The sequence below is a fragment of the Apteryx mantelli genome, chromosome 2, assembly GCF_036417845.1.
Source record: "Apteryx mantelli isolate bAptMan1 chromosome 2, bAptMan1.hap1, whole genome shotgun sequence".
In the NCBI taxonomy this organism is placed as follows: domain Eukaryota; kingdom Metazoa; phylum Chordata; class Aves; order Apterygiformes; family Apterygidae; genus Apteryx; species Apteryx mantelli.
In genome coordinates, this window is record NC_089979.1 from 120,201,655 (window position 1) to 120,226,356 (window position 24,702).

Sequence of the window (24,702 nt, forward strand, 5' to 3'; positions counted from 1 at the left end):
AAATCAGCTTTTTAACATGTTCAGTGCAGTCTAATTTCAGGCAGCCAGTGGAAGGAGCAGAACTACTCTCCCTTCCCCTCTCCAGCCACGTGCCCTTCCTGTCTCACTTGTGTGTGGCTGCACAACTGTGAGGTGCAATGAGAGAAAGATGCCAGAAAGTTGCCTGTGGAGCCAGGGCTGTTTTGTAGAAGCTGGAACTCGGGACCGCAGATCACCTGTTTTGTCAGCATTTTGTGGTTAGTTCATGTTAAGTGTCGTGGGATTGTAACCAGAGACAGGAATGTAGGCTTTGCTATATTAGTTCAAATCACTGATCTGTCAGCCAGCCTCTGTTTTCATTTATGGTTGTCCTCTATTTTCACACTCTTATGAAATAAATATATTTAGTTACAGGCATTTCTTTGGCACTTATTGTACTATCTTTCAGAAAATTTAGATCTGGATGTAAAAAAGATGTGCCAGATCTCTGGTCAAAATTTGAGGCATGCTGAGCACATCGGGAGAGCAAACAGGTTCTTTGTTTCCTTTCAAACATTAAGAAAAACTCACTGAATCATCTTTTTCCAGTCATGTTGATGGAGACATAGAATTAAGTGTTATAAGATTATTGTCAGCTTTGTGTTATATAGCACTTATTGATCTCACCTAGTAATGTCGGTGCGATGGGCTGGTTGTTATGGCAGTGAATAGATGAAAACCTTCTGCGAGGAAGAACTGAGATCTCAGGAATTAATTTATGGAGTTACCGTGTCTTCCTCTGCTTAGTCCCACAGTCACGTTAAGAACTCCAGCCATCACTAGTGACAAATTTTTGACCATGCTGTGAAATGATTCTTATTGCTATGCTATCAGCTAATACAAAGTCTGAATCTTTATGATCTAAAATGTTTCAAGATGCAACTGTTGCTCTTTTCAATAGTCTGCTCCTGAAAAGACCACTCAGTGTGGCAGTTATCAAGCACTTTGTTCCCAACATACCAGTGAATCATTTCCTTGCAACTTTATGGTCTTGGATAAAACACCACGTTGAGTGATAGAAAATTGCAGTCCTTCATAGTTGATGCTGCCTGATGATGTGAACTTTTAAGGCTCTTAAGCCATGTACTCAAGGTTAAAGACTAACCTAGCAAAAAAATGAGTAATTTTAACCAGGAAGAGTTTACCTTTCCAGTTCACTATGAATACACAGATGCATGTGCCCATCCAAAGAGAGTGTCCTGTGCAAGAAAGGAGTGATTTCAGAAACATATGGCTGCCTTTGGTAACAGTATTGGTTTATGCCATCTTAATTTGCCTTTGAAACTAAAATCTGCCTTCTTTTAATGTGTATAGACATCCTCAGACTTGTGCAGGCCTCCTCTGTTACAAAATATGTCCATTATTGATTTTTATTTCTCTTTGTGACTTAGCAAATATTGCTTGTACAGAGAAGCCATGCTGGGAAGAACTGTCACTCTAGTGAGCAGAATTGATGCCCCATTCGTCCAAGGTTTAGAGACTGTTGTCAGAAGCAATCAAGTCAGCATTCAAGAAGATGGATTACTTTTTTCCTTTTCTTTTACTCATCTGTAATGCTGGAGGGGGCAGCCATGTTTTCAGCTAGTTATGGCCTATGGCCAAGCCATCAAGGAGCTACAAGGAATACCCTTTGGTCTTCAAAATTGCACTCTCCCTATTTTTTCCTCTGTTTTAAGCAGGATAGTTGAATTGTTCCTCTATTGTGCCATCTTCTCATGTTAGTTTTATATTTTTTTCTGCTCTTCCATGTCTCTGGAGATTTTTGTCATTTTTTCAATACTATATTGTTACAGTCAGCCTTGTGCTTTATGTTGGCTAAGCAGATTTAAGATGTAATGCCAAGTGCTGTGTGGAGGCCATGGCATTTTAACTGCGGATACGTAACACAATCCAGCTGGAAGAAACTGGCCTGTTGTTTGGACAATTGCATTTCACAAACCTTTCAAAGCCATTTGTAGCAGAGAAGTAAGAGACAATGAACTTGAAATCATTTTCTCTTAAACCACTGTGCATGTTACATTCATCTCTATGGCAACTATACAAATAGGTCTATCCTGGAGATTAATTTGAGGATATTTTTAATATCTCTTTAAATTCAGGTTTCTTACTGAAACTTGAATTAGTGTATTTCTTCAGCCCTTAAACTTGAGGAATGCTATTGATTGCTAAATTGAACTGTCGTTTGAATGTGATTAAGTAAATCTACTGTATGATGTTTTTAATGTACTTGCTAGAATTGGGAAGATCTGTGTGAGCAGATAACTGCTGCTAACACTGATGGTACGGTGATAAAATGTCTGCACATTAGCTGGCTGGAGCATCATTCTGCCCTTTTGGGAGTCTGTAGACAGAAGAGGAGCTATTCTTCCCACATTCTTTTGCTCGTGAGCGTGAGAAATGAGACTGCCTTGCTTTTGGCTGCCCTTCTATACCCAGCAGATGTTCTAAAGCCAAAATTTATAAAAATTAGCCAAGAGTGATTTTTTTGAACTCCACTTAATGTGCATCAGCTTGTAGTAAAAGAAGATATTTGTAGGGATGTGTCTGTTTGTCTAAAGAAACGGGGAAAGGGAAAATATGTATTTTACAAGAAAAAACATCTGGTTTATTTCATCATTTTTGTCAGAGCCAGATGATCAACGCTAAAAAATAGTCAAGAAGAGTTTAGCTGCAGAAGCTAGTATTTTAGTGTGACTTTAAAAAATTCTAAAGAGAATTTTAGTTTGTGTAAAGCTCACATTTTTTCTCTTTTATATGAATAGTTTTGACTACTGGTGGGGGAAGGGAGAGAAGGGCTGGGGAGAGGCATGCTTCAACAGGGTGTTGTCAAGTAGTTTAATTTGCAAATGAGATTTTCCATGAAATGTTTATAATGTGAGGAAGTGGGGAATTGAAATGTGAGTCTTATTTCCTGACACTGTGATATGAAAAATAATAATCCATCTGATAATGGGGAAAACTTGTAACACAGAACAGCATTCCTATTTCTGTTAGATTTACACATCTGAAGTGTGCTGTGCTTGGGCACTTACTATACTGGCTTGAGTCACGGTTGATCAACAACATGGTTTAATGCCTTTGGTTATGCTCCTGCACCAGCAGAATAATGAAATACAGCAGTATTAAATAAGCTTAATATTAAAAACTAGAATGTTGAGGAGTCACATCTGTTAAATCTTGTTGCTTTTGTGCCGAGTTAATGCCAAAGGCACGTTTATGAATATGTCTGTAAATTTTTTTGCGAAAGAATCCATTAAAGTCAGAGGATTAGAGGGTTGTGGCAAAAAAGAATAAAAATAATTCAAAACAGTGACAGAAGTAGCTCATGCTTCAGAAATAAATACATTTTTCTGTATTGAGATAGCTTATGAGATCAATATTGCTGGGCTTCTGACCTTTGTTGACTAAATGTTATGGGCCTTCTTTCTTGTTGCTCCTTTGTTTACATGCTACTAAAGGAGAACAAGCTCTTTGTGTACATTTTTTTAAGGGGCAAAAATTTTGATTTCTTACAGCCTTTTAAATGTTACTCAGTCATGTTTTGCTGTTGTTAAACTTCTGCAACTTTAAGCATAATCACTGCATATACAGCAAATTTGTAGGTTTAAGAAATGGTATTGTTTCTATCAGGTACCCAATTCATAAGTGTATTTATTGACAGCATGCTAAGTGCTGACCATTTGTTTCCTGGTTATTAAATAGTTCTTTTGAATACCCACTTTGTTACTAGATATCTGATTTTTCACAAAAAGTTGCATGTTAATAGGAAAGATATGTATCTATTTCAACAAAGTTTGCCTACTGTATTTTGTAGTAAATACTTTTTCTACTGTCATTTATTTGATGTCCTGAAATATGTTGTGTCGATCTTCAGTCCAAATTTACAAAAAAAAAGTTCAGTAAAATGTTACTAAAACGTTTTTTTTGCCACCTTCTTCATATTACCTGTAGGATTTAGGGTTATCAAAGTTATTTTTCATTTTTTTATTAAACAAAAGGAAAAGAAATTAGTAGGCTCCACATCAGGTACAGTTATAAAACTCTTGGTTCAAACAGTTTTGCATGCTTTCTTCTTTAGGATGAATGTTTGATTCTGCTGAGCAATAGCGTCAAATGCTGCTTTTGACCACCACACAAATTACAAAGGATTGATACTGTTGTTGCTAACCTAGTATTGAAGTAGTCAGAAGGATTTATTATGTAATACTTTAAGCTCCTACTAACATCAAATTGTAGACAGCAAGTATGTTTCATATTCCTCCTTTAAAACAGACCAGCCCTAGCAGGCATACTTTGAAGAGGCTCAAATGAGGCAAAGCAAGTGCTGAAATGCAAAACACTGTTCATTATTTTGAGGCTTGTGTGTGTTACTGATGCCGTTCCAGAAAGCTACATACGATCATGTTTTTTAATTTTTGCCAACAGGTGATAAATCCAATGGGATGGGACGCATTTGGGTTACCAGCAGAAAATGCTGCAGTTGAGCATGGACTGCACCCTGCAAGCTGGACACAAAGGTAGTCTTTAATGAATTTAAGTAATGTCACGTTTCTGTTGTGAATATTTGTACTCTGGCCCCCATAAAACAACCAAATAAAGCAAAACCAGTAGAGTAGAAGAAAGACAGGACAGAAAGAACTAGTGGTGTTTGCTAATGTCATTTTGGACAGTTCAATTTCAAAAGCTTAATGTGTCAAGGTGATTTTCAAGGTTCTCTCTTCTGATTAGTTTTAACTTTTAAAAGGGTAGGATATTGTTTAAAAAAGAAAGAAAGAAAGAAAAGACATTTCCCAAACACCCAAGGGAGTAAGAAATAAATCAGAATTTTTTACGGTGAGTTAAATCTAAGTATAGAATACACAGTTGAAAATGATGAGATGTGATTAGGTTTGCTAGCAGTTTTCAGTACCATGTGAAAGAGGAAGATAATTTTTTCATTCGAGACCTGGTCTTGGGAAGTGATAAGCAGCCATTATTGTTGCTCATTTCAGTGGAAGTTTTGGGCTTTAGACCTCAGAATTGGGTGTTATATTTCCCTAAGATTCCTTAAAATGAGTAGAAAGTTACCTAAGTAAATGTTAATTTCTATAAATGACTCAAACAATTCTTCTCAGTGACACTGTTTAATGTGCTCTGGGTGAAGTAATCTAGCTGTAGTAACTTTTTGTACCCTGATCCATTTCCTTCTTTGATAATGCTGTTTCTTTTAAAATTTTACATGCTTCTGGTACTATATTAAGATCACTTGGTACTCTCCCTACGATAATATGAAGATAACTGATTTCATTTAGGGAGGATAAATATGCCCTGTACACCAATTATTAGTTGTTTATCCTAGTTCTTTCTTTCATTTCTTTCTTGTATGATTTGGATGAGAATATGGGTGAGAACCAGTTACCCCCAAGATGCAAAAACCCTGGGTTTTTTTTGTTTTGAGACAGTCTGGAAAAAAACACTGCACACAGTATATTGTGGTCTATCAATTATATTGTATATGACAGTAGTTAAAAGGAAATTAGAAACCTCTGGGTATGTGGAGATATTTGACAGACTCTCAGCAAAAATTCTGCTACCAGTGTCTTGCTTTGGGCAAAAGTGCAGCCTTTGTTACAGGAGATTATTTTTCTCTCTAAGGAGTATTGGACAGTAAATTAATGATTTCTATCTTCCTTCAATAGATCTACTGTGGCTAAGTTCTAAAACAAACCTACGCATCTGTCATATCCGAGTGCCTCATATTTAACTTGCTTATCCTGGCAGAACCTCTGTGAGATAAAGCATTACTGTGATCCTTATTTACATGACAAATGAGGCACAAAGAAGTGAAGACTGTAGTTCTGTGAGACAGCTAGGCTGACACAAGGACTTACTGACTACAAAAGGGTCAGTGTTGTTCTCCCTACTGTGTGGGCCCTCCAAACCGGCTGTATAGTGTTGGCACTCTTGAGGTCTTGTCGAGCTGATTGAGCTTGCTAACAAACTGATTCAGCTTGCTAACTCAGAAGAAAGTCATTCTGCCATTTTAATGAGTTGAATTGGCTCACTGCAGAAAAGCAGTGAGAACGTAGGGCAGTGAGAGAGCCGTGCAATGGTCAACTGCCGGATCAGCTCAGCCTGTTTCATCTAATAGTACCCCAAGCAATTTGTCAGGGTAATATCAAAAAGTGTGTGGCAGGGCACAGTGAACTGATTTTCTTCTGCTGCATTCTGTGTTGTTGCCCCCCCCCTTTTTTTTTTATAGGTGCATATTTTTCCATACACTTAAAATGGTGAGGTACAAGATGTTTTATAGTGGAAGAAAATTTTGCCTTGAAAATTTCCTTAGTACTGAAAAGGGATTATCGTTAGACTATTTAACTCTTAAAACTAGATATTATAACAACAAAACTGATTTCAGACAAGTTAACACATCACTATTGGGACTGATTATAGTAACATCCAAATAGGAAAATTATTCACATACCCAATTTTTTTGATTATGCTTACAAAGGTAGATGACTCATCATATAGGCAGATTAAATTCTGCTCACTGAAGTAATTGCTGTCTCTCATTTTCTGCTCTCCGACCCTGTCTTGAATGTTTGTCATGTCTACAGCAGGGATAACTGAAGTGTATGTGGAGCTGCCATAAATTGTAGCTCAAAACTTTAAAACAAACCTGCACCAATATCATGCTTCTGCATTTTGGACTTGATGCTGTGATAGCAACCTGACATATGTTGTAGTTATGCCTGGAGCAGAGCTGGCCACCCTTGTAAAAGGGGACACATGGTAACATGTCAGCTCACTCAGTTTCGGAGTCACCAGCCGAATTTCAGACCATCATCATGATCTAAAGAGATTATTTAGAATGAACTCCAGTTGACTGCTACTTCTTACATTCTCAAAGTTAGGAAAAAATCCACAAGACAAATTGAGGCCAGAGTTACTTAAACAAAACACAGACATTTTTGTTAGTAAAAAGCCAGTTGACATTTGTTTTTGATATACATATACATTTATATGTATGTGTGTACATATATATGCACATACATACATACATATGTATATAGTGACAGAAGCCTTGTAAAAATACACTCAAACTTGAAATGCTTTTGTTGATACAGTTTGAGTCCAGAAGTAATGTGAGCAGTTCTGCTGAAAGTGTGCTTTCTTCCAGCAGAAGCTGTGACTCCATAAGAGGATTTCCTGGTATACCTTTATTGATATGACTCTGCCGTCAAACCTTTTCTAGTGTAACTAGAGCTCTGCAGTCATAGAAGTACCAGAAGGAGTGTGTATTGTACCCAGGGGAATCATTGGTGCATCTGAAAACTGCCTCCAAAAATACACAGGTTACTGAATAGCTGCAGTATTCTATGGTGTGTGCTATGCAGAAGTCAAGTGTAATTGTTAATATTCCCTTGGGGCTTTGAAAGCTCTGTTTCATGGAGCTGTGCACTGAGAGATCTTTCATGTGGTTCCTCTGGGGGATGGTGTTGCTGGAGACTGGAGAGAGAATGTGCGGCCAGGGCAGAGTCATAAGCTGATTGTGAGGGTATGTCCTAGTGCATCGTGAAGTTTTCTTAGGGCCCTTTGGCTCTCTTGCAGTAAAGGTAATTAAAAATAATGAAAAGCGATGTTTCAGGAACATGTGTCCCTCAACCAGAAGTGCTATATTTGTTTTTCAGTTATGCTTGAAATAAGAGGGGGGAAAAAAATCATTGTCTTGTATACACGGCCATTGAATTAAACCAGAATACATGAGGGAGTTTTAAAGTGAGTATTTAAGATAAATATTGTAAGAGTTCCTGGAGTTTGACTGTTAGTGAGATAGTAGGATTCAGAGGCTAACTACTGCTCTTGATTTCTGAGAACTTTATAGGCACCTGATTGTAAATATGATCACATGACAATAATCTTCTTAAGTGATTCAAAATTTTTTTTTGTTTTACAGTAATATTCAACACATGAGGGAACAGTTTGATGCACTAGGTCTGTCTTTTACATGGGAAAGGGTAAGGTTTTCTCTTTTAAGGAATGCTGTCTTTTATTCTTTGATGGAACAACAGGGAATTTTATCTTTTTAGATATGGCAATATAGAAGCCTTGGAAAGTGACCAATTTAAATTGTTAATTTGCAAAATTACACTTGAAAAAAGTGGGAAATGTAATTATCAAACTTCTCTCAATTTTGACATACATACTGACATCATCTGATAAGATTTAGAAACATCTTTCTTTAAAATAATTTTGGTTTTGCACTTGGACTTTTCTGTCTGCTTTTTCAGCTTTCAGTAGCATTTTCCCTGTTAAAATTCAGGTGTTCTTATCGACAGCTGTTTATGAAAGAGGGTGCCTTTGTGTTAAGGTGCATATATTTTGAGGAGTGCTTTTTTCAATGTGTGTATTTTATAATATACTCAAAGGTTTAAAACTGGTAACTTTAAAGGCTGGTTTGGTTATGTTATTTTAAATCTGAATGGCAAGACTGCATTTTCATAGTTGTTTGTGTAATGACCACTTTGGAAACTAGTATTTTATTTAAAACTTAAGTTCTTGAGAATCAGCTGTTCACCTTTAAAACCTTACCAACACAATCAGCCATAAGGCAATGTAGTTTTCAGGACAAAAATGAAAGAAATCAATTTTTTAAGCAGTTATATTGTAGGGTTATTGCATGTACCAGTGAATCAAAGTCAGTCCCTACCTTTACATTTGCAGTGATAATCATTACTTACCACCTTAATATGATTCTGCACAGAGTGATTGAGATCCTTATCTTGGATTTTTATAGCAGTATTGTAGGTCTGAAAATAAAAAAAGATTAGTTTTCAGGCAATATGAGACCTGCCATCTGTTTTCCTTAATCTGAAGGAAAAGTTGTTTATATGCATGTCACACGTCTAAAAACTGTACTTCGTTATGTCATATATATGACAAGATTTTCAGTATAAGCCTTTTTAGTAAGATTTCAGTTTTCTTGATAACTGAAAAGTTGCTCTGAAAATAAAAGGATTGTGGTGGAAGGTTCACTCCACACGTTCTTCATAATCATTTTCTTATATTAGTAAACATTTGTATCTCAGAGGTTTTCTGTATGTGTAATACAGCGATGGTTCAAAATAGTAAAATCGTATGTGCATTCTGTGTTATGGAACAGGTGAAAGAGTTGAATATTGTAGAGTGCCTTTCAGCAAAAATGAGAAAATTCATCTCTGTATTTGGATTTTTGTTTAACCCTTATGTTCTGAAGAATAGACGGAGAATTGGCAGTATTGAAAACCACAGTGAGAACCACAGGTATATAGGGAAATGTCATCTGTCATCTTTGTGTCTGTTTTTTGAGGTTTACCTTGACTTTCCTAGTAAAGTGTGTTTCAGTTAGTGAACTTTCAGAAGTCTCTGAGTACTTGTGGAAAGGTCATTGATACTGTACAACTAAGTCCATTTGAATGGTTCTATAATTAAAATAATTTAGAATGCTCTAGAGGCACTTAATTTGTAAGTAAGTTTTTAAAACAGCTAGAAAATGTTGCTTGAAACGCAATGAATTTTGACTGATTGTCACTTCTTGGCTAAGTAGTTTAGTTTTATTTAGCCCACATTGCTGGTCTGCGAGGTAATTAACTGAAGTGAGTGTGACCTGAATGGTAACCTTAAGAAATAGAGATATGTTTGTTTAATCCAGAAGTTGTATGATGCCTGAAATATGTTTTACATGACCTCTAAATGCATGGATATTTGAGCTAACCGTGAAAGAGCTACCCTTGGAAACTGAACGGTAAGCTGCAGCGGAGTGTATTTTCCAGGCTGAGAGAGCCAGCTTCTCTGCAGGGCTGATTAGGCTGGGCAGAGCATCTTCCTATCTCAGCTGTACCGCTGCTGGGCCAGCTCAAGCATCTCTGCACTGTGCAGGTACTTATCTTAAACTGTGAGCTCTTTGAGGTGAGGAATTATTATTATTATTATTATTATTATTATTCTGTACTTGTATGGCACTAAATTGGTGGCTTACTAAATACTGTGATGATGCAAACATTAACCCCAGTAGTATTGTAGTGACTCCTTTGAAAAACTGTAGAAAAAGGCCTTCTGCCATGGGTTAGTTTAAATAACCAAGACTTGTACAAAATAGGAGTTTGGTTTTCATCAAATTCCGCTGGTGTTGCTTAAATGTGCTGCTTCATTTTGGCAGGGCATAGTACCTTGCAAATATGTGCTGGAGGAACCCGTTCTTCTACCTTAGATTCCTATTTCCATGTGAGGTGAAACACCTTTTTAAAGTGCTAACCTTTTATGCTAACTATCAGAGAATCCTAAATGTCCAGCTTAGACTATATGCCTAGATGTTGTGAGGAAAACTGAAGTAACTTTTACCATTTTACAAATGTTAGGGAAAAAAAGGCCGGAAGGAAAATAATGAGAAGTGCACTTTGAATACCTTGTACATGGAGCTGTTAGCTACATCTGGTGTTCAAGAAAGTCCTGTCAAGGAATATGAAGACTAGTTGTTGGTGTTTTGCTTGGTAAAATTACTATGAAGAAGTTCTATTGCATCTGGATACTAGAAGTTTCCTTTTAATTATCTGTGGTTTTTATCGTTGTTCTTTCACAGTCTCAAAAATACCTTTACATTTTGATTTGTATGTTGTAGTCAGTGAAATTATTTACCCAGTAAAGCACAAAAAATAAGACATTATTAAAAGATAATGAGATTATTTCAGGAAGCTAGCTTACCAAGATGCTTGAAAATTATTTCTCTAAACATAAAATGTAAGCAAACTAAAAATGTAATTAAATGCATAAACTAGCTCTCTAAGTAGTTTGCTTAGGGTAGGTTTGAATACTAATAGTGATCTACTTTTTTCCTGAATGTCTAGATATTTTCAGTGCCTCAGATAGTAAATATTGAGTTTATAGAACACTTTGAAAGGGGCATGATTTTGGGGGAGAGGAGAGGATTTGAAAAAAATACTAGGTAAGAGGTAGGATATTTCTATTCTGAAAATGCAAGCAAACATTTCTGTGTCTGTCAGATCCAGGGTTAAAAAAAGCTGCAGTTAGAGGAGGGAAAAAATGTCTCTGAGAGACACTTAAATCACTTGAAAAGTCAAAAAAAATTATAGTTATGTTTTATTTTTATGGTAACAGGCAGTAATTTGGGGATCCCTGCTGATGCAATTTCTCCTAAATACCATCCCAGATAGCACAGCAAACTGCCTACCACTTCTTTTAAACATTATTTTCAGGGGCAATATAATTTTCACGAAGATTCGTATCGTCAGCACCGAGGGGGAGAGAGCGTGTAACGGTTTTCCTTTGCTTTGCTCAAGACTGCCATCCAAGTGAATGCATGTTCCCACTGAGCCACCAGTTCATCACTAAACAAGTTATCTAACTGTAACTTTCTTCCACAAGGTAGCACTTACTGCCGACGTTTTTCACAGTCTTTGTTTTAATCGTTCCAAACGATGTAATTTTTGCATGAGATTAATGTTCCTCTTCTTCACTGTGCCTTAAAAAAGATGAAATCTTTGGTAGATACTTTTTGTGTCGATACTTTTCTCTTTTGTTTTGAAGTTGTTATTCTCATGCAGTGCCTGAGCAATCGTAAAAATGGAACGCTAGAGAGAGCACTAGCTATTAAATTTTCTTCTCCATCCACTTATCACTGATAATCAGTGACACTACTTGTAACTGAACAAAAAGGAAACTGTTGATCTGAGGCTACTTTTTTGCAGCAGAAATGTTCTAAAGTGTAAGCACTGTGTGGCATTTGTATATGTAGCTAATAATGCGTGAAACTCTTAAGTGCATTTGAAATACAGATATTTAAATGAATTTAGAAATGTAGTTCAGTCTAGCTCTAAATCTCTTTGAAAATCTGATCATTTTACTTTCAGGTTTGGTGGTGCATGCCCTGTGATGCCAAAATAGACAAATAATGGTTAAAGACTGTTTAATCTTCACAAATAGTTTTGAAAAGAATCCTTTCAGGCTGTCTTTTTCTCCTTCTCACCTTTTTTAATTAGTTTCAAGTGCAGTATGACTGTCTTCAGTATGGTACATGAGTGTGCTAGAAATAAAATTATTACTAATAAACTAGGAAATGACTTCCCTCTAGTCTAGTTATGTATCATGCACAAAACCTAGTGGATCTTACAGCAAATAGAAGCTTTTTTTGCAGACTGTGAATATTACTTATATTAAAAAATGACTGTGGAAATAGTTTGAAGATATAACCTTTATCTTAAAAAACAACAACAACAAAACCACCTTTTAGGTTCACAGCTAAGTAATAGAAAGTTGTAAGAAGGTAGCAGAGTGAGAACATCAAATAATGAATTATAAAAGAAGATACTTGAAAACTAATTTTTCTTTTATTTATGAACAGAATCTTCCATCCAAAATTTCCTTTGTATTTGTATATCCAGGGTTCTTCATTGTGGGCTTCCCCTTCTTTTTGGTAGCTGGGGTTTTTCTTTTTTCAGATTTTTCATCCTGAGGTACAGCTTAATCTTATCACAAACCAGTTGCTTCCCAAGTTACACCACTGTCAAATCTCAGTTGTAATACTGCTAATTAATTTGCAGCTGAGAATTTATCTGCAAAAAGCCCTTTTAATCAGTCTTTAGGTAATTGGCTTGTAATGGTAACCCCTCCATCATGCTGCGTAGGAACAGATTGCTGTGCTGAGGCAAAGGGCTTAAGCAAGGACATTTTTGGTATGGATAAAGAACTTTCTCTTCTATATCTGGGCAATATCTACTGTTTTTAAAAGTAATCCACTTTAAAAAGTGGTTTGTTTTAATAATGCATGTCATTCCTGTAGGAGTAAGGAGGGATAACAGTAATCAATGATAAAGATGCATTTTGGTGACAGTAATAGATTTTTTATTTTTAATTAGCAAGCTGCCAAAAGGAAAAGGGCAAACGGGGTGGGGGGGGAATGCTTTCATTCCTGAAACGCTGTGGTGATGCCTTGTTACGAAATCCATCACAGCGCACTGAAGAGCACCTGCAGTGGACAGGCGGGCAGCAGATTTCATATTTGTAAAAAGGGTTCTGGTTTTTAGTATATATTTTATCTTAAAAGGAAACATGCTAAAATCCTGATTATGTGTATTCACTGAACTCTTGTGATATGGGTTATATATATGGGCTGCAATGCTAGTGTTCAGCTCACAAGTAAGCAGAAAGGTATGTGTTTTGGAAGGATGGGAGGGTTCATAAAGGGTTTTTATGAAGCCTTTTCTGGATTTCTGAGTCAAGTCAGTTCTGTTAATGTACTGCAAATCTTTGTGATGCTCACAAAGTACATGGAAAACCTCAACGTTCACTTAAATTAAGCATGATGGCAACCTAATGGAAATTTGTTACCAGATATTACTTATTTAATAGAGATCAGAACTAAAGAAGCAATTTGAGACTGGCACGAGGTTGTTGGCTTGTCATCCTCAGAAGTCACATAATTTCATTCTCATTTCACTTGGTAGTGATGTCATTTCTCTTTCTGTTTTAACCATCGTATGTAACTTGAAACCTTCATGATTATAAAGTTAAATAAATGATGAGCTTGAGTGATGTTTTCTGCAGTTCAGTGACTGCAGAGCAAATTTTCTTCAGTGATATATTCTGCTGCATTTCTTTCTAGAAAGCTTGTCAATTTGCAACTGGAGAGAGAACATATCCGTGAGATCTGTTCCCAGCAATTGGTTTGTACCGTGACCTAAACATGCTCGTTTAAGATGGTGAAATACCATCTCTTACTGTTTCAGTTAACACACTTCTGCCATTCTGGACCAAATGGACAAATCTCAGTCCATTTTACTGTTTTTGTTTGACAGCTCACTTCAGTTGTCTTATCTGTTTGCCTGTTGCTCACCTGATCTTATATTGTACCAGAAGAGACCTCTGCTCTTTCGTCTCTGCTCTTTTGTACCTCTGATATTACAGTGATGGAACTCCATTGCCATTAGTGGCATCACGCTGGCAGAAGGACTGATGTCACTGTGTGGAGATGCAGGCAAAATGTGTATTTTTTTTAGAGTAAATGGATAATGTGTAGTTAGAGAGATGGAAATCAGACTTTTATCAAGTGGTCTCTTCAGTGTAGAGCACAGGGATTTAATCAAGCAACTGTTTTTCATGGCTAAATTTTGCCTGCTGTGCTGAAAACTTGCTATTAAGTGTCTCTGGTCTTGAAAGCCTCTTATACTCACTTTTGAGGCATATCTATTCAAAGGTCATATTAATTGTTCAAAGCAGCATTTCAGCACTGGAATATAAAATTGTAGAAAAATAATAAAATTTTTGTGCTAAAGCATTTCAGGTGTCTTTGAGTAACAGATGATATTGCGGATGTCATGTGCCACAGTAGCTGTAGTGGGAAGCTTAGATGACAGGAAAGCCTGGGTGAAAAAGGCATTTCACATTTTGGAAGCTATTTCAGGGACTGATCAAATTTATTCAGTTTGCAAATAGTTATCAGTGGCTGACTGTCAACCCTGTAATTCTGAAATCAAGATGTATTCTTGTTGATTTAAGTTCCAGTATAGAAGTCATTTTCCACTTCAGCAAGTACAAATATAGTTAAAGAGGAAATATGTAGAAAACTATCTTCTTTAAACGAGGGCAGGTTAAACAGGAAAGCTACTGAGCAAGGAAATGTGAATTGTTTATTGTTACATATAATGCAATCAGAATTTAAATACTGAGTTACACAGTTGTTTTTGTTTTGGTCAAACTTTAAAATGGATGGGTGAGAGCGTATGTGTATCCATTGAGCCTGTAAAACACTGCATTTGTGTAGAGGAAAACTGAGAGTCTATAACTGTATAATCCTTTAGTCATCTTCACATATTAATATGTTTATTTGAAATGCAGGTTTATTTTTTTTAAGAACAAATATTTTAAAATATGGAACTTTATAAGCAATTGACCATTTTATTATTTTCACTTCGCAATACCATACTGCATCAGGAGACTGATTAATAACTCCTATTAGTTTTGTTTATAGGACATACACTGGGGTCAGGTTTGCACTTATTGCAAACAGTATGTCCTATATGTTCATCCTATCATTTCTGCAACTTCTAAACTATGTTTCTTTAAAAAATGGACCCTAATCCTAAATGAGGAAAGTCTCAGGGTTCATAATAATAAGGCTGTTTTTTAGTTATTAGAGTTCAGTAAAAATCTATAAAATGTCTTTAAGTTTAAAAAATGCTGTTTATGATGTTGTTGCCTGCTGCTCTCCTAACTCCCGTTCCTCTCTTTTACGTTGTCTTTTTATTTTTATCTGTCTGTATTTCCTTCTTAACAATACTCCACGCTTGTGACTTCTTTGGCGGCTCTTTAGCTTTTTTCTCCTTATTTTGACCTAGAGCATTCTCCTGCCTTGAGTTGGCTTGCCTTTCAGATGGTCACTTGTGTGGCTGCTCATTGTGAGATATCCTTTGCAACTCTTTCATCTTGAAGGTTACAGTCTTACCCCATATTCCACTCCTGTCTTCCCCATACTGTCAATCAATGCCCTCAGTTTCTCAGTGCTCTCCCCCTGTTTTTCTATATCCATGGGTTCAGCTGTAGATTCCTCCAGTCTGCTCTCTCCTCTGCAGCCAGCTCCGAGCTGTCTCTGAGCAGTCATCAATCTCTGTTCCTGCCTTTTATTACTGAGCAACAGCTGTGGTCATTTCCATTCTTCTTGTACTCTTGTATCTACCAGCATTGATATTGCAGGGGGATTTTATTCTGTGTTAACATGGAAACTTTGCTTTGCATGTCAACCATGCACAAAGCCAGAGTCCTCTGTTTTTGTGTACATGTGAATATCACTCAAAATAACATTACCCAAAAATGTGTTTATATCGTGCTGTTTTGTCTAGCGTATACTCTGCACTCCTGAGTTAATTATTTAAGTTGTAATATAGTAAGAATAGTGTCATGTATTTTTATTTCATTTCTATAGGAAATAACCACTTGCTTACCAGAGTACTATAAATGGACACAATACCTCTTTCTTAAGCTTTTTGAAGCTGGGATTGTTTATCAAAAGGAGGTAGGTACAAACTTTGACTTGTAACACTATGCATGTACACTGACTATATCTCAAGTTACTCATTATGTCAGTAACATATTTCTGAATCATCTATTCACATTCATTAAGTGCTGCTATATTTGGTTTTAAATCACTGCAAAATATACTGAATTTTATCTATAAATTTTGTACGTAACTGTCTAACAGTGGGTATCATAACAATTCAAATCAGAGTTGTTTGTTGTCAGTGGTTTACACTGATGTGCTGGATAAGAATGTAGCTACTATTAATTTATTTCATGGCTTTATATCAAAATTTTCTAGGTCTTAACTTCCCTCTAGTGAAGACATGAAAGATTTCAGTTGATTCTAACAAGATCATGATGAACCTCTTCAGCAGGGAGATTGTTTAACTGTGTTACAATATTGACTGTGTCAAAACTGCTAGGATCAGGAATTGGAGATTATGTACCTAACCATGGAATTCCTGGACCCCATTTGTGGTCTCTAAAATGTTACAGAAATACTAGATGCTGTGAGGCTATTACAGTTGTTCCTTTAGCAGTACATTAAGAAACTTTTCACCTTACAATATTTTATAAATAACATATTCATGCTATCTGAAAAGGGAAGAGTTCAGTTAACTTCTTAAGTGGGAGGTAAAACAAAGGTGTTTTACCTTTCTAAACTTTCTAAAGAACTCTTTGCATAGCAAAGGCAATTCAGTTCCAGAAAACTAAACAGCTGCATGTAAACAAAGCTGCAATTTAATAAATGTCCCTAAGTTAAAATGGAAACTAAGATTTCTTAAATATGCTTTTAAGTTTCATTGTATTCCACAGAAACCAGAAAACCCCTTAGAATATAGTTAAGGATGTAGAACCCAGAGAAAGATGTTGATGCTGAAATGTAGCATTTGGAAGGCACAGCGTTACTAAACTCCCTCTTCTACTTCCATATATTCATAGATCCTAAATGACAGCTATCAAAATGATTTGGTATTTGATATACCCTAACATGCTGGGTTGGGTTTTTTTTGTTTGTTTGGTTGTGGGGTTTTTTTGTAATTTGGTTTCCAAATTGTAATCAAGAATTTAACCCTTAGTTTTGCCATAACAGACTTATTTTCATGTGTAGATTTGTTTGCTTTAAGAGTAGTTCCAGGTGAATCTAAAAAGCACGAGGCTTGCTGTTTCAGCAGCAGTGATGGTATACAAAATCTTTTGCAAGCAGGCTCCCAGCGTTGTGGGATCCTGAATGTGTTTGAGTATCAGTGATTGGATGTGCTTCCCTCTAAGAGTGAAGGATCAGTTTGAGGACTTAAATCAGCATTTGCCAACCTGTAGGGGATGTCATGTCTGGTGGATATTAACCAGTTGCTGCTTGGCAAGAAACAGATGGCAGAGAGACATCATGTAAGCCTCGGTCTCTTCAAATTGACATAGATGCTTAAAGCATGTATTTTTCCTATGTCTTCAGCATACCTGCACTATACGTTAAGCTTGAAGTCTCCTATATTACAATTTCATTCCAGGTACAAGAAGATAATTTATAGCCTTCCTGTGGCAATAAGGATGATAGATGTAGAGCGTTAGTATAGTTCATGTTTTGTTCCAGGAATATGCATGTCTGGCCAGAAATTACACTGTTAGGGAGACACAGATTCAGTATGTCTGGGAGCTAGACTTAGTGTGCTGCAGCTTCCATAGAGAGTGCATCTTTATTCACCACAGCAAAATCCTCTCTCTTTTTCTTGCAATATGGATCTAGTCAGTATACCGTAGAGGTGATTGACCTGGCCAAACATAGGTGTCTCATCTAGGTTGAGACAGACTGCTGTCTATAAAAAATAATAAAAGCATACACAAAATAATAAAAGCATAGACACCAAACCTGGGGATAGATACTTATGCTATAGACACCTTAAGCTAGATGAGATGAATCCCATTTTAAAAGCATGCAGCCTTCATTGGCCTGGGGAGCAAATCTAAATAACTGATGTGCTCTATGCAGTGTTGCACTGTGCTTTCTTTGTGTAGATGAAAATCGCTTCCAGGGACCACAGTTTTGGAGGCTGTCACTGGCAAGAAGTTGCACTTTAGGTACAAGTAGGAACTGAGGTTTGAATTTAATGTCTAGGTTCTGGATATTAGTCCAAAATCCATGGGAGATGGAAGGGACAAAATACAACTTTAAAAATCCACAAACATGACCTTTCAGCTATGGATTTCTTACCTGTGTATTTGCTTTACGTTTTGCATTATTTATTTAGATATATTTTCCTGTTATGAATCATGTGAATATGTTATGCTAAATAATTATTATCGTATAAAACAATCACTTTCCAAAATTTTCTTCATAAATTTGACCCGATATTATCCAAAAAGAAAATGATTATTTCTTCTCAATTTTGAGTCATAGCCAATTTAATACAAGTATATGCTTATACTGCCTCATATAACTAGCTGATTTTTATTACTACTTAATATTACCTCTTTATATTTAGTTAGATGTTACTTTAACTTTGTAGTGATGTATGGGTTTTTTTCTGAATTTTATAACTGAAAAGATCATTATTTTTAGAGCCAACTTCATAATGTATTGTACCATTACTAAAAAGGGTGCATATTCTGAAAGGTCTAAAAATGGATCTGCAATAATTTAATATATTAATTGCTTTTAATTTCCCAAGGAATTTTCAGAAAGCTTTTATGCAAGCCAATGTGGCATTATTGGTAGGTAACAGATGAAAGGTAGACAAATCATATAAAGTTTAAATTCCTATGACATACTGAATTCACGCAAGCTTGATTTGAAGGTGAGTTTACATTTTTATCAAAAAATGACTTTAATTTTTTCTGTCAAAATAATTCTGTGTAAATCAATGTAGGCAATCAGCCTGCACACAGGAAAAAAATCCCACTGATGACAAAAACAGCAACAGCATTCTTAAGGAAGCAAATTCATGCAGCTGTATTTTCTGCTGTCCTCACTATAAGATTTATAAGAACAAGCAGCGTATTTAAAAGTAGGTGAAACAGTTGTTTGGAAACTGGGGCATTTTAGAAGCTGATAAGCAATAGATAAATATATGAAAAGTGAATAACATGAGGACCATGATTAGTTTTTAGATTGAGATACTAAATCCTCCCCATTCCTAAAGAATGTGTTTAATATTTTTCAAATAATATTTAATGTATTAGCATGTTATGGAGCTGGAGCTACTGTTTTCGGTCTGTCTGATTTCACTTTGATTTAGCTCAAGTACTAAATAACACTCAATATAATGAATTGGTCATTTTTGTTGCTTTTTTTCCCCCTTTCTATTCATTTTTTCAAGTTAATATCTGTCACTGATGAATACCCCTTCTGGAATGACTATTTCACTACCTTTTTCACTACCTTCTTTCGTGGTCTTTCTTACATCCTTTATGATAAATGATGAGCTAAATTTTTCAATATTGTGTGAAGGTGGGTTTGGCTTTTGTCTCCTGCCAGTATGGCATGTCTGGTATTTCAGTTCCTCCTCAAAATACAGTTCGTAAAGTTGAACGCCATCATATGTTTAACTTTAATTTTTTATGTATTTATATTGATAATTGATAGGAAACGTGATTCCAAAAGTATTTCACAGAATTGTCAGAAACAATGTGCAGAAAATGTTAACTCTTTGACTTGGAAGATAGTTGACAAATATCATTTACTTTTATGTGATTCTGTCCATTGGGGTTGGAAATCCTCAGTTATACATCCCTTTTAATATGACTCTCAACACTTTTGAATCAGTGGTGGACAACAACAAATTATCAGACCATGTAGTTATGCAGTACAGTTAATGGGAACAATGTTCAGAGATGTTTTCACTTACCACTGCATATAAAAGTGTCAGTCTATTCTGCTAGTATGATCAATCCAGGCAAATGCTGTCAACTGCATTTTTGGTTTTTTTGAGTTCTGAGGAGATGAGCATTCAAAACATCTTCAGCTGAGTCCATGTTGCTGATTCAAATGGATGTTAACAAAACACAGAAAACTTGGGGGCCCAAGGAATAGTTCTTGCAGTGCCTGAAAAGTAAGATTCAGTTTTTGAAATAGCTCTGAAAATATTTTTTCATCTTACAACTTTTTTAGGCATTGGTTAATTGGGATCCAGTGGATCAGACTGTTCTAGCTAATGAACAGGTGGATGACAATGGTTGCTCATGGCGTTCAGGAGCAAAAGTGGAAGAGAAGTACCTCAAGCAGTGGTTTATCAAAACTACTGCTTATGCAAAGGTATGAGAATACAATTTTTGGAGATTATGGTAACAGTTAAAAGAGGTGACTTATCTGGAAATATTTATCAAGCTGAATGTGGTCTTTTTTTAATATATACATATATATGCATATACATGCATGTTTGTGTGTAATATATAATAATATATGTCCTATCTCTGCGCATGTGTACATACGTAAATATATATATATAAAGTGATTATCCCTTAGTCTTTCTGTTCATTTCTCTATAGTAAGAATTCTAAGTAATTGCTGTGGGATTAAGTTTTGAAGAAATTGAAAAGTAAAATTAGAGATGAATGAATGACTTCTGCATTCATGCACTGTCATCCCATATTTACCTTCAAGTGGTTGTCTGTATCATATTGTGGGTGTGCAGCTGTGCAGTCTTTTGAAGTAGAAACTTGTTAGTCTAGTCACCCTGTAGGATTTACGCTCACAGTGTAAGCAGTGGAATGCAGCCTGTCATCTAGAGTTGAACATGTGTGTGAGCCAGTAGTTCTTTAAGATTAACTGTTCTTTATTCAAGATTCCTCTGGACCTTCTATTCTACTTTATTTCATATTGTACTCTGATTATCTGTAAGCTTTAAAATATTATAAAGATGTTTAAACATCTTTTTCTGTGAGCTCAAATTTCAATTGCTGTGAGACTACATAGCTTCCACACTTAGGAATTCTTCAACTAAATATACTGGCTTTATGCTTTTTGAAATGGACATATCCATTTCCCATTTTGCATGGATGAAGTTTTAATTCCATCCAAGTGCTTCATGTATTGAGTCTTCAAGTACAGATTGAGAAAATTATTCCCAAGAAAATGTTAAAAATTCTTTGTCTTTGACCCCTTTCCCAAGCCTCAGGTTCAAGAGGCCAAATTTCCTCTATCATTCAGGGGAGAAGAAATCCAGGGCTCATTCCAGATCCATTCATAATCAAGAAGAAAAACCTTAGTTTTTTTGTCAGATGCTTTGATCCCTCATACGCAAAGAGGATACCAAAGATGCTTTATGCGTGCCTTCTCTAATTGTACTGTGCCTTCTTGCAGTAAGGAAAGAATGTTTACTTTAGCTGTGCAGAAAATTAAGCATGTCCACACAATCACAAAGTGATCATAAAGTCCTGACTGTTTCTGTGCTGCTCTTGTTATCACAGAAGAATTGCAGTTGGAACAGACCTCTGGAGTTCCTCTGGTCTAAGCCCCCTGCTCAGGCAGGGTCAACTAGAGCAGGTTGCCCAGGACCATGTCCAGTTGGATTTTGAATACCTCCAAGGACTGGAGACTCCACAACCTCTATGGGCAACCTGTTCCACTGTTCAACTGCCCTCCCAGTGAAGAAGTGTTTCCTTATGTTCAGATGGAATTTTCATGTTTCAGTTTGTGGCCATTCCCTCTCATTCTGTCACTGGCTACTACCAAGAAGAGTCTGGTCCTGTCCTCTTTACACCCTTTCTTCAGATGTTTATAAACATGCATAAGATCCCCCCTGAGCCTTTTCCAGACTAAACAGTCTCCGCTTTCTTAGCTTCTACTCATCTGAGAAATGCTCCAGTCCCTAATCATCTTTGTGACCCTTTGCTGGATTTACTCCAGTAAATTCATGTCTTCCTTGTACTGGGGAGCCCAGAACTAGACACGCTGCTCCAGATGTGGCCTCACCAGGGCTGAGCAGAGGGAGAGGATCACCTCCCTTGACCTGCTGGCAACACTCTTCCTAATGTAACCCAGGATGCCGTTGGCCGCCTTTGCCACAAGGGTGCACTGCTGGCCCATGTTCGACTTGTCCACCAGGACCGCCCCCGGTTCTTCTCTGCAAAGCTGCTCTCCATTGGGTCATCCCCCAGCCTGTATTGGTTCATGGGGTTATTCCTGCCCAGGTGCAGGACTTTGCACTTCCCTTTGTTGAGCTTCATGAGGTTCTTCTCTGCCCATTTCTCCAGCCTGTTGAGGTCCCTCTGAATAGCAGGGACCTCGTCAAGTTTCATGATTACCCTTGTGATATTTCAGAGTCTGTCCCAACTCACTCTTTCCCTCAGTTAGAGGCTGGAGCATCACTAGAGTTTCTACCTTTACTTTTACATCTTTTGTCTATTGTTTTTATAGAGGTTGTAGGAAACAATTGCTCATATTTTCAGGCTGCATCCATGCTGGCACCAAATCACTGCTTATCCATCCCTCACTGAAAGAGGTGGATTAGCCTTAAATTCTTACTCTTGAAGACCAAAAGACAAGACTCAGAAGCTTTTCAGTAGCCTCAAAAACACACTTAGGTTACAGGATTATTACTACTTGCTCAATACCCATCCTTCTGCTCTAGGGAGGAGGATATATCTTTTGTCTTTAGATTCTCTGGCCTAAGAAATGTAAGGAATTACAGGAAAGGCATCGACTCTTGGGATGATCAGGTCTTCAAAATGTCATTCTTTAGTAAGTAGGCTTATTGCCCTGAAGCATCAGATGGTCCTTGTTTTGCAGTGGGTTTTCATTCAGAGCCAAACTGTTGCCCAGGAGGATCTGGTGTCTCCCCAATGCTCCCTCATCTCCCAAACAAAGATGTCGTGTCAAGAGACTGCCATGTCCTCTACTTACAGGAAGGACAAAAGTGCAAGTGAACCTTTGCTTCTTATCATCTTAGTGGCATCATGAATGAGAACTTCCTCTACTTTTTATTTGGGGATAAACATTTATATCAACATCTACAAAACCTTGTAAGAATTACTACAGAGGACAGTGGCTACTCTGCAGATCTCTATAAAGAGCTCTACAAATCTCTGTGAAGGTTTCCCAAATGTTTGTTCTGAGCTTGATTAATATTCTGTAGGGTCTGTGCTAGCTCATACAGCCAGGCAGATGAATGATGCCATATTGCTTCCAGCTCAAGTGTTTTGGCAAGCATTGCCTTAATGTGCTCCCATTTCTCAGTGTAATGACAGATGCTACCAAGTATTAGCAGGTGGTTTGGATTTTCCTTTTTACACACCCTCCACTGACTCCCCTTTTTGCTGCTGTGGTTCTGGCACATTTTAAACAGTCTCACTTTGCTTTTTTTGGCAAGGGCTTTAAACATTTGGTTGTAGAGAGGAAAAATTACTTTTCTTTCTTTTCTTTTTTTTCTTTTGGGTGGGGGAGGGCAGTGCAAGCCTTCAAATAAGAATAGCATATTACAAGATTCTGCTATTCCAAATCTAATATCTGATATTAGATGGATTTCACACTTTGGAAGATAAAGATAAATAAACTCTTTTTGGTATTTAAATTTTTCTTTCAAGTTTCAGGAGGCTAGCTATTATGATAATGTTGTGTCTTTCATTCCAAAGAAGACTGTTTTGGCCATACAGCTCTGAATGCAGGCTGCCACTGAAGATTTCCCATCTCACGGAGACAGTCTCTGAGCTAACGCTGGTGAAGAACTTCAGTCTTTTAAAGGCTCTGTGCCCATGCTGACAGAACCAGGAAGCTTCATAATAGCATCTTAAAAGAAGCCAATTTACAAATCTTAAATACTGTTTTCCCTATTTACAACTTTGGTTCCTCTCTCTGAATATCTTGCCTCGTTATTCCCCAAAACTCATCTCTGCACACATTTCTTTATTCCCAACTCACAGTTGTCACTGCAGTATCTTCAAAGGTGTAATAAGAGGCATGAGTCCTTCCTTCTAAATCACTTTGTTTTGCATCCTGTTTCTCTGGATTCAGGCTGTTGACAGTTGACTGAACCTCTACCTTTCTAAACAATATGTTGTTGAACACCATGCTTGCAGCAATTACTCTGCCTAACCTCTTCCTCGACCCTTTTCAAGAGCCCTTTTCTGGAGACTTGGCTTTATCAGGAGGAAGTCATTCACTTAGCTGTATCATTCATAGAACCTTTCATACTGGACTGGAGGTTCCAGATTTTACAGGACTAGTCCTAATAGCAGACGTGGAGGATAGAGACATCCCTTTGACTTCAGAAAGTTAAACAACTTTAATCACCAATATAATTTTAGGATGGTAACATTAACAGTGATAATACCTTCACTTCAGCAGGGAGATTAGTTCATGTCTCTTGATCTTCAAAACACTCATTTCCGTAATGAGATTTGACTGTCTTGCAGAAAGCACCTGCTTTTCATCATGGGCCAGAACCACTACCAATACAGATTCCTTTTCTTGAAAGTCTGTGCTGTTCATAGACTATAGGTATTTGTACTTCTGATGATAAATGAGTAGTACAAATAGTTTTTTTTTTTTATCCTTACTTGACAGTTGGCCAATGAACATCTCCTTCTAAAACAATATCAGGTTCTTTATGGGTAACACCTCCCTTTTTTTTCTTCCTTTGTTTGGGGCTCACAATTACACTGCCTTCCCTGCAATTATTTTCAAGCACCTGAAGGCTCAGCAAA

At 36.8% G+C, this 24,702-nt stretch overlaps 1 protein-coding gene across 6 annotated transcripts in view; it reads left to right on the top strand.

The window, feature by feature from the left end:
• The window catches only part of LARS2 (leucyl-tRNA synthetase 2, mitochondrial), a 95,410-nt gene that overhangs the window by 10,943 nt on the left and 59,765 nt on the right, over window positions 1-24,702 (top strand). For all 6 annotated transcript variants that reach the window (XR_001293744.2, XR_001293745.2, XM_013950768.2 and 3 more), the window contains exons 4-7: window positions 4,444-4,535; window positions 7,955-8,015; window positions 15,971-16,060; window positions 20,171-20,314. Coding sequence is in view for 4 of the 6 variants with exons in the window: in XM_013950768.2 (XP_013806222.2) it covers window positions 4,444-4,535; window positions 7,955-8,015; window positions 15,971-16,060; window positions 20,171-20,314 (387 nt within the window). In the remaining 2 variants the exon portion in view is untranslated. The remainder of the gene's footprint in view (window positions 1-4,443; window positions 4,536-7,954; window positions 8,016-15,970; window positions 16,061-20,170; window positions 20,315-24,702) is intronic.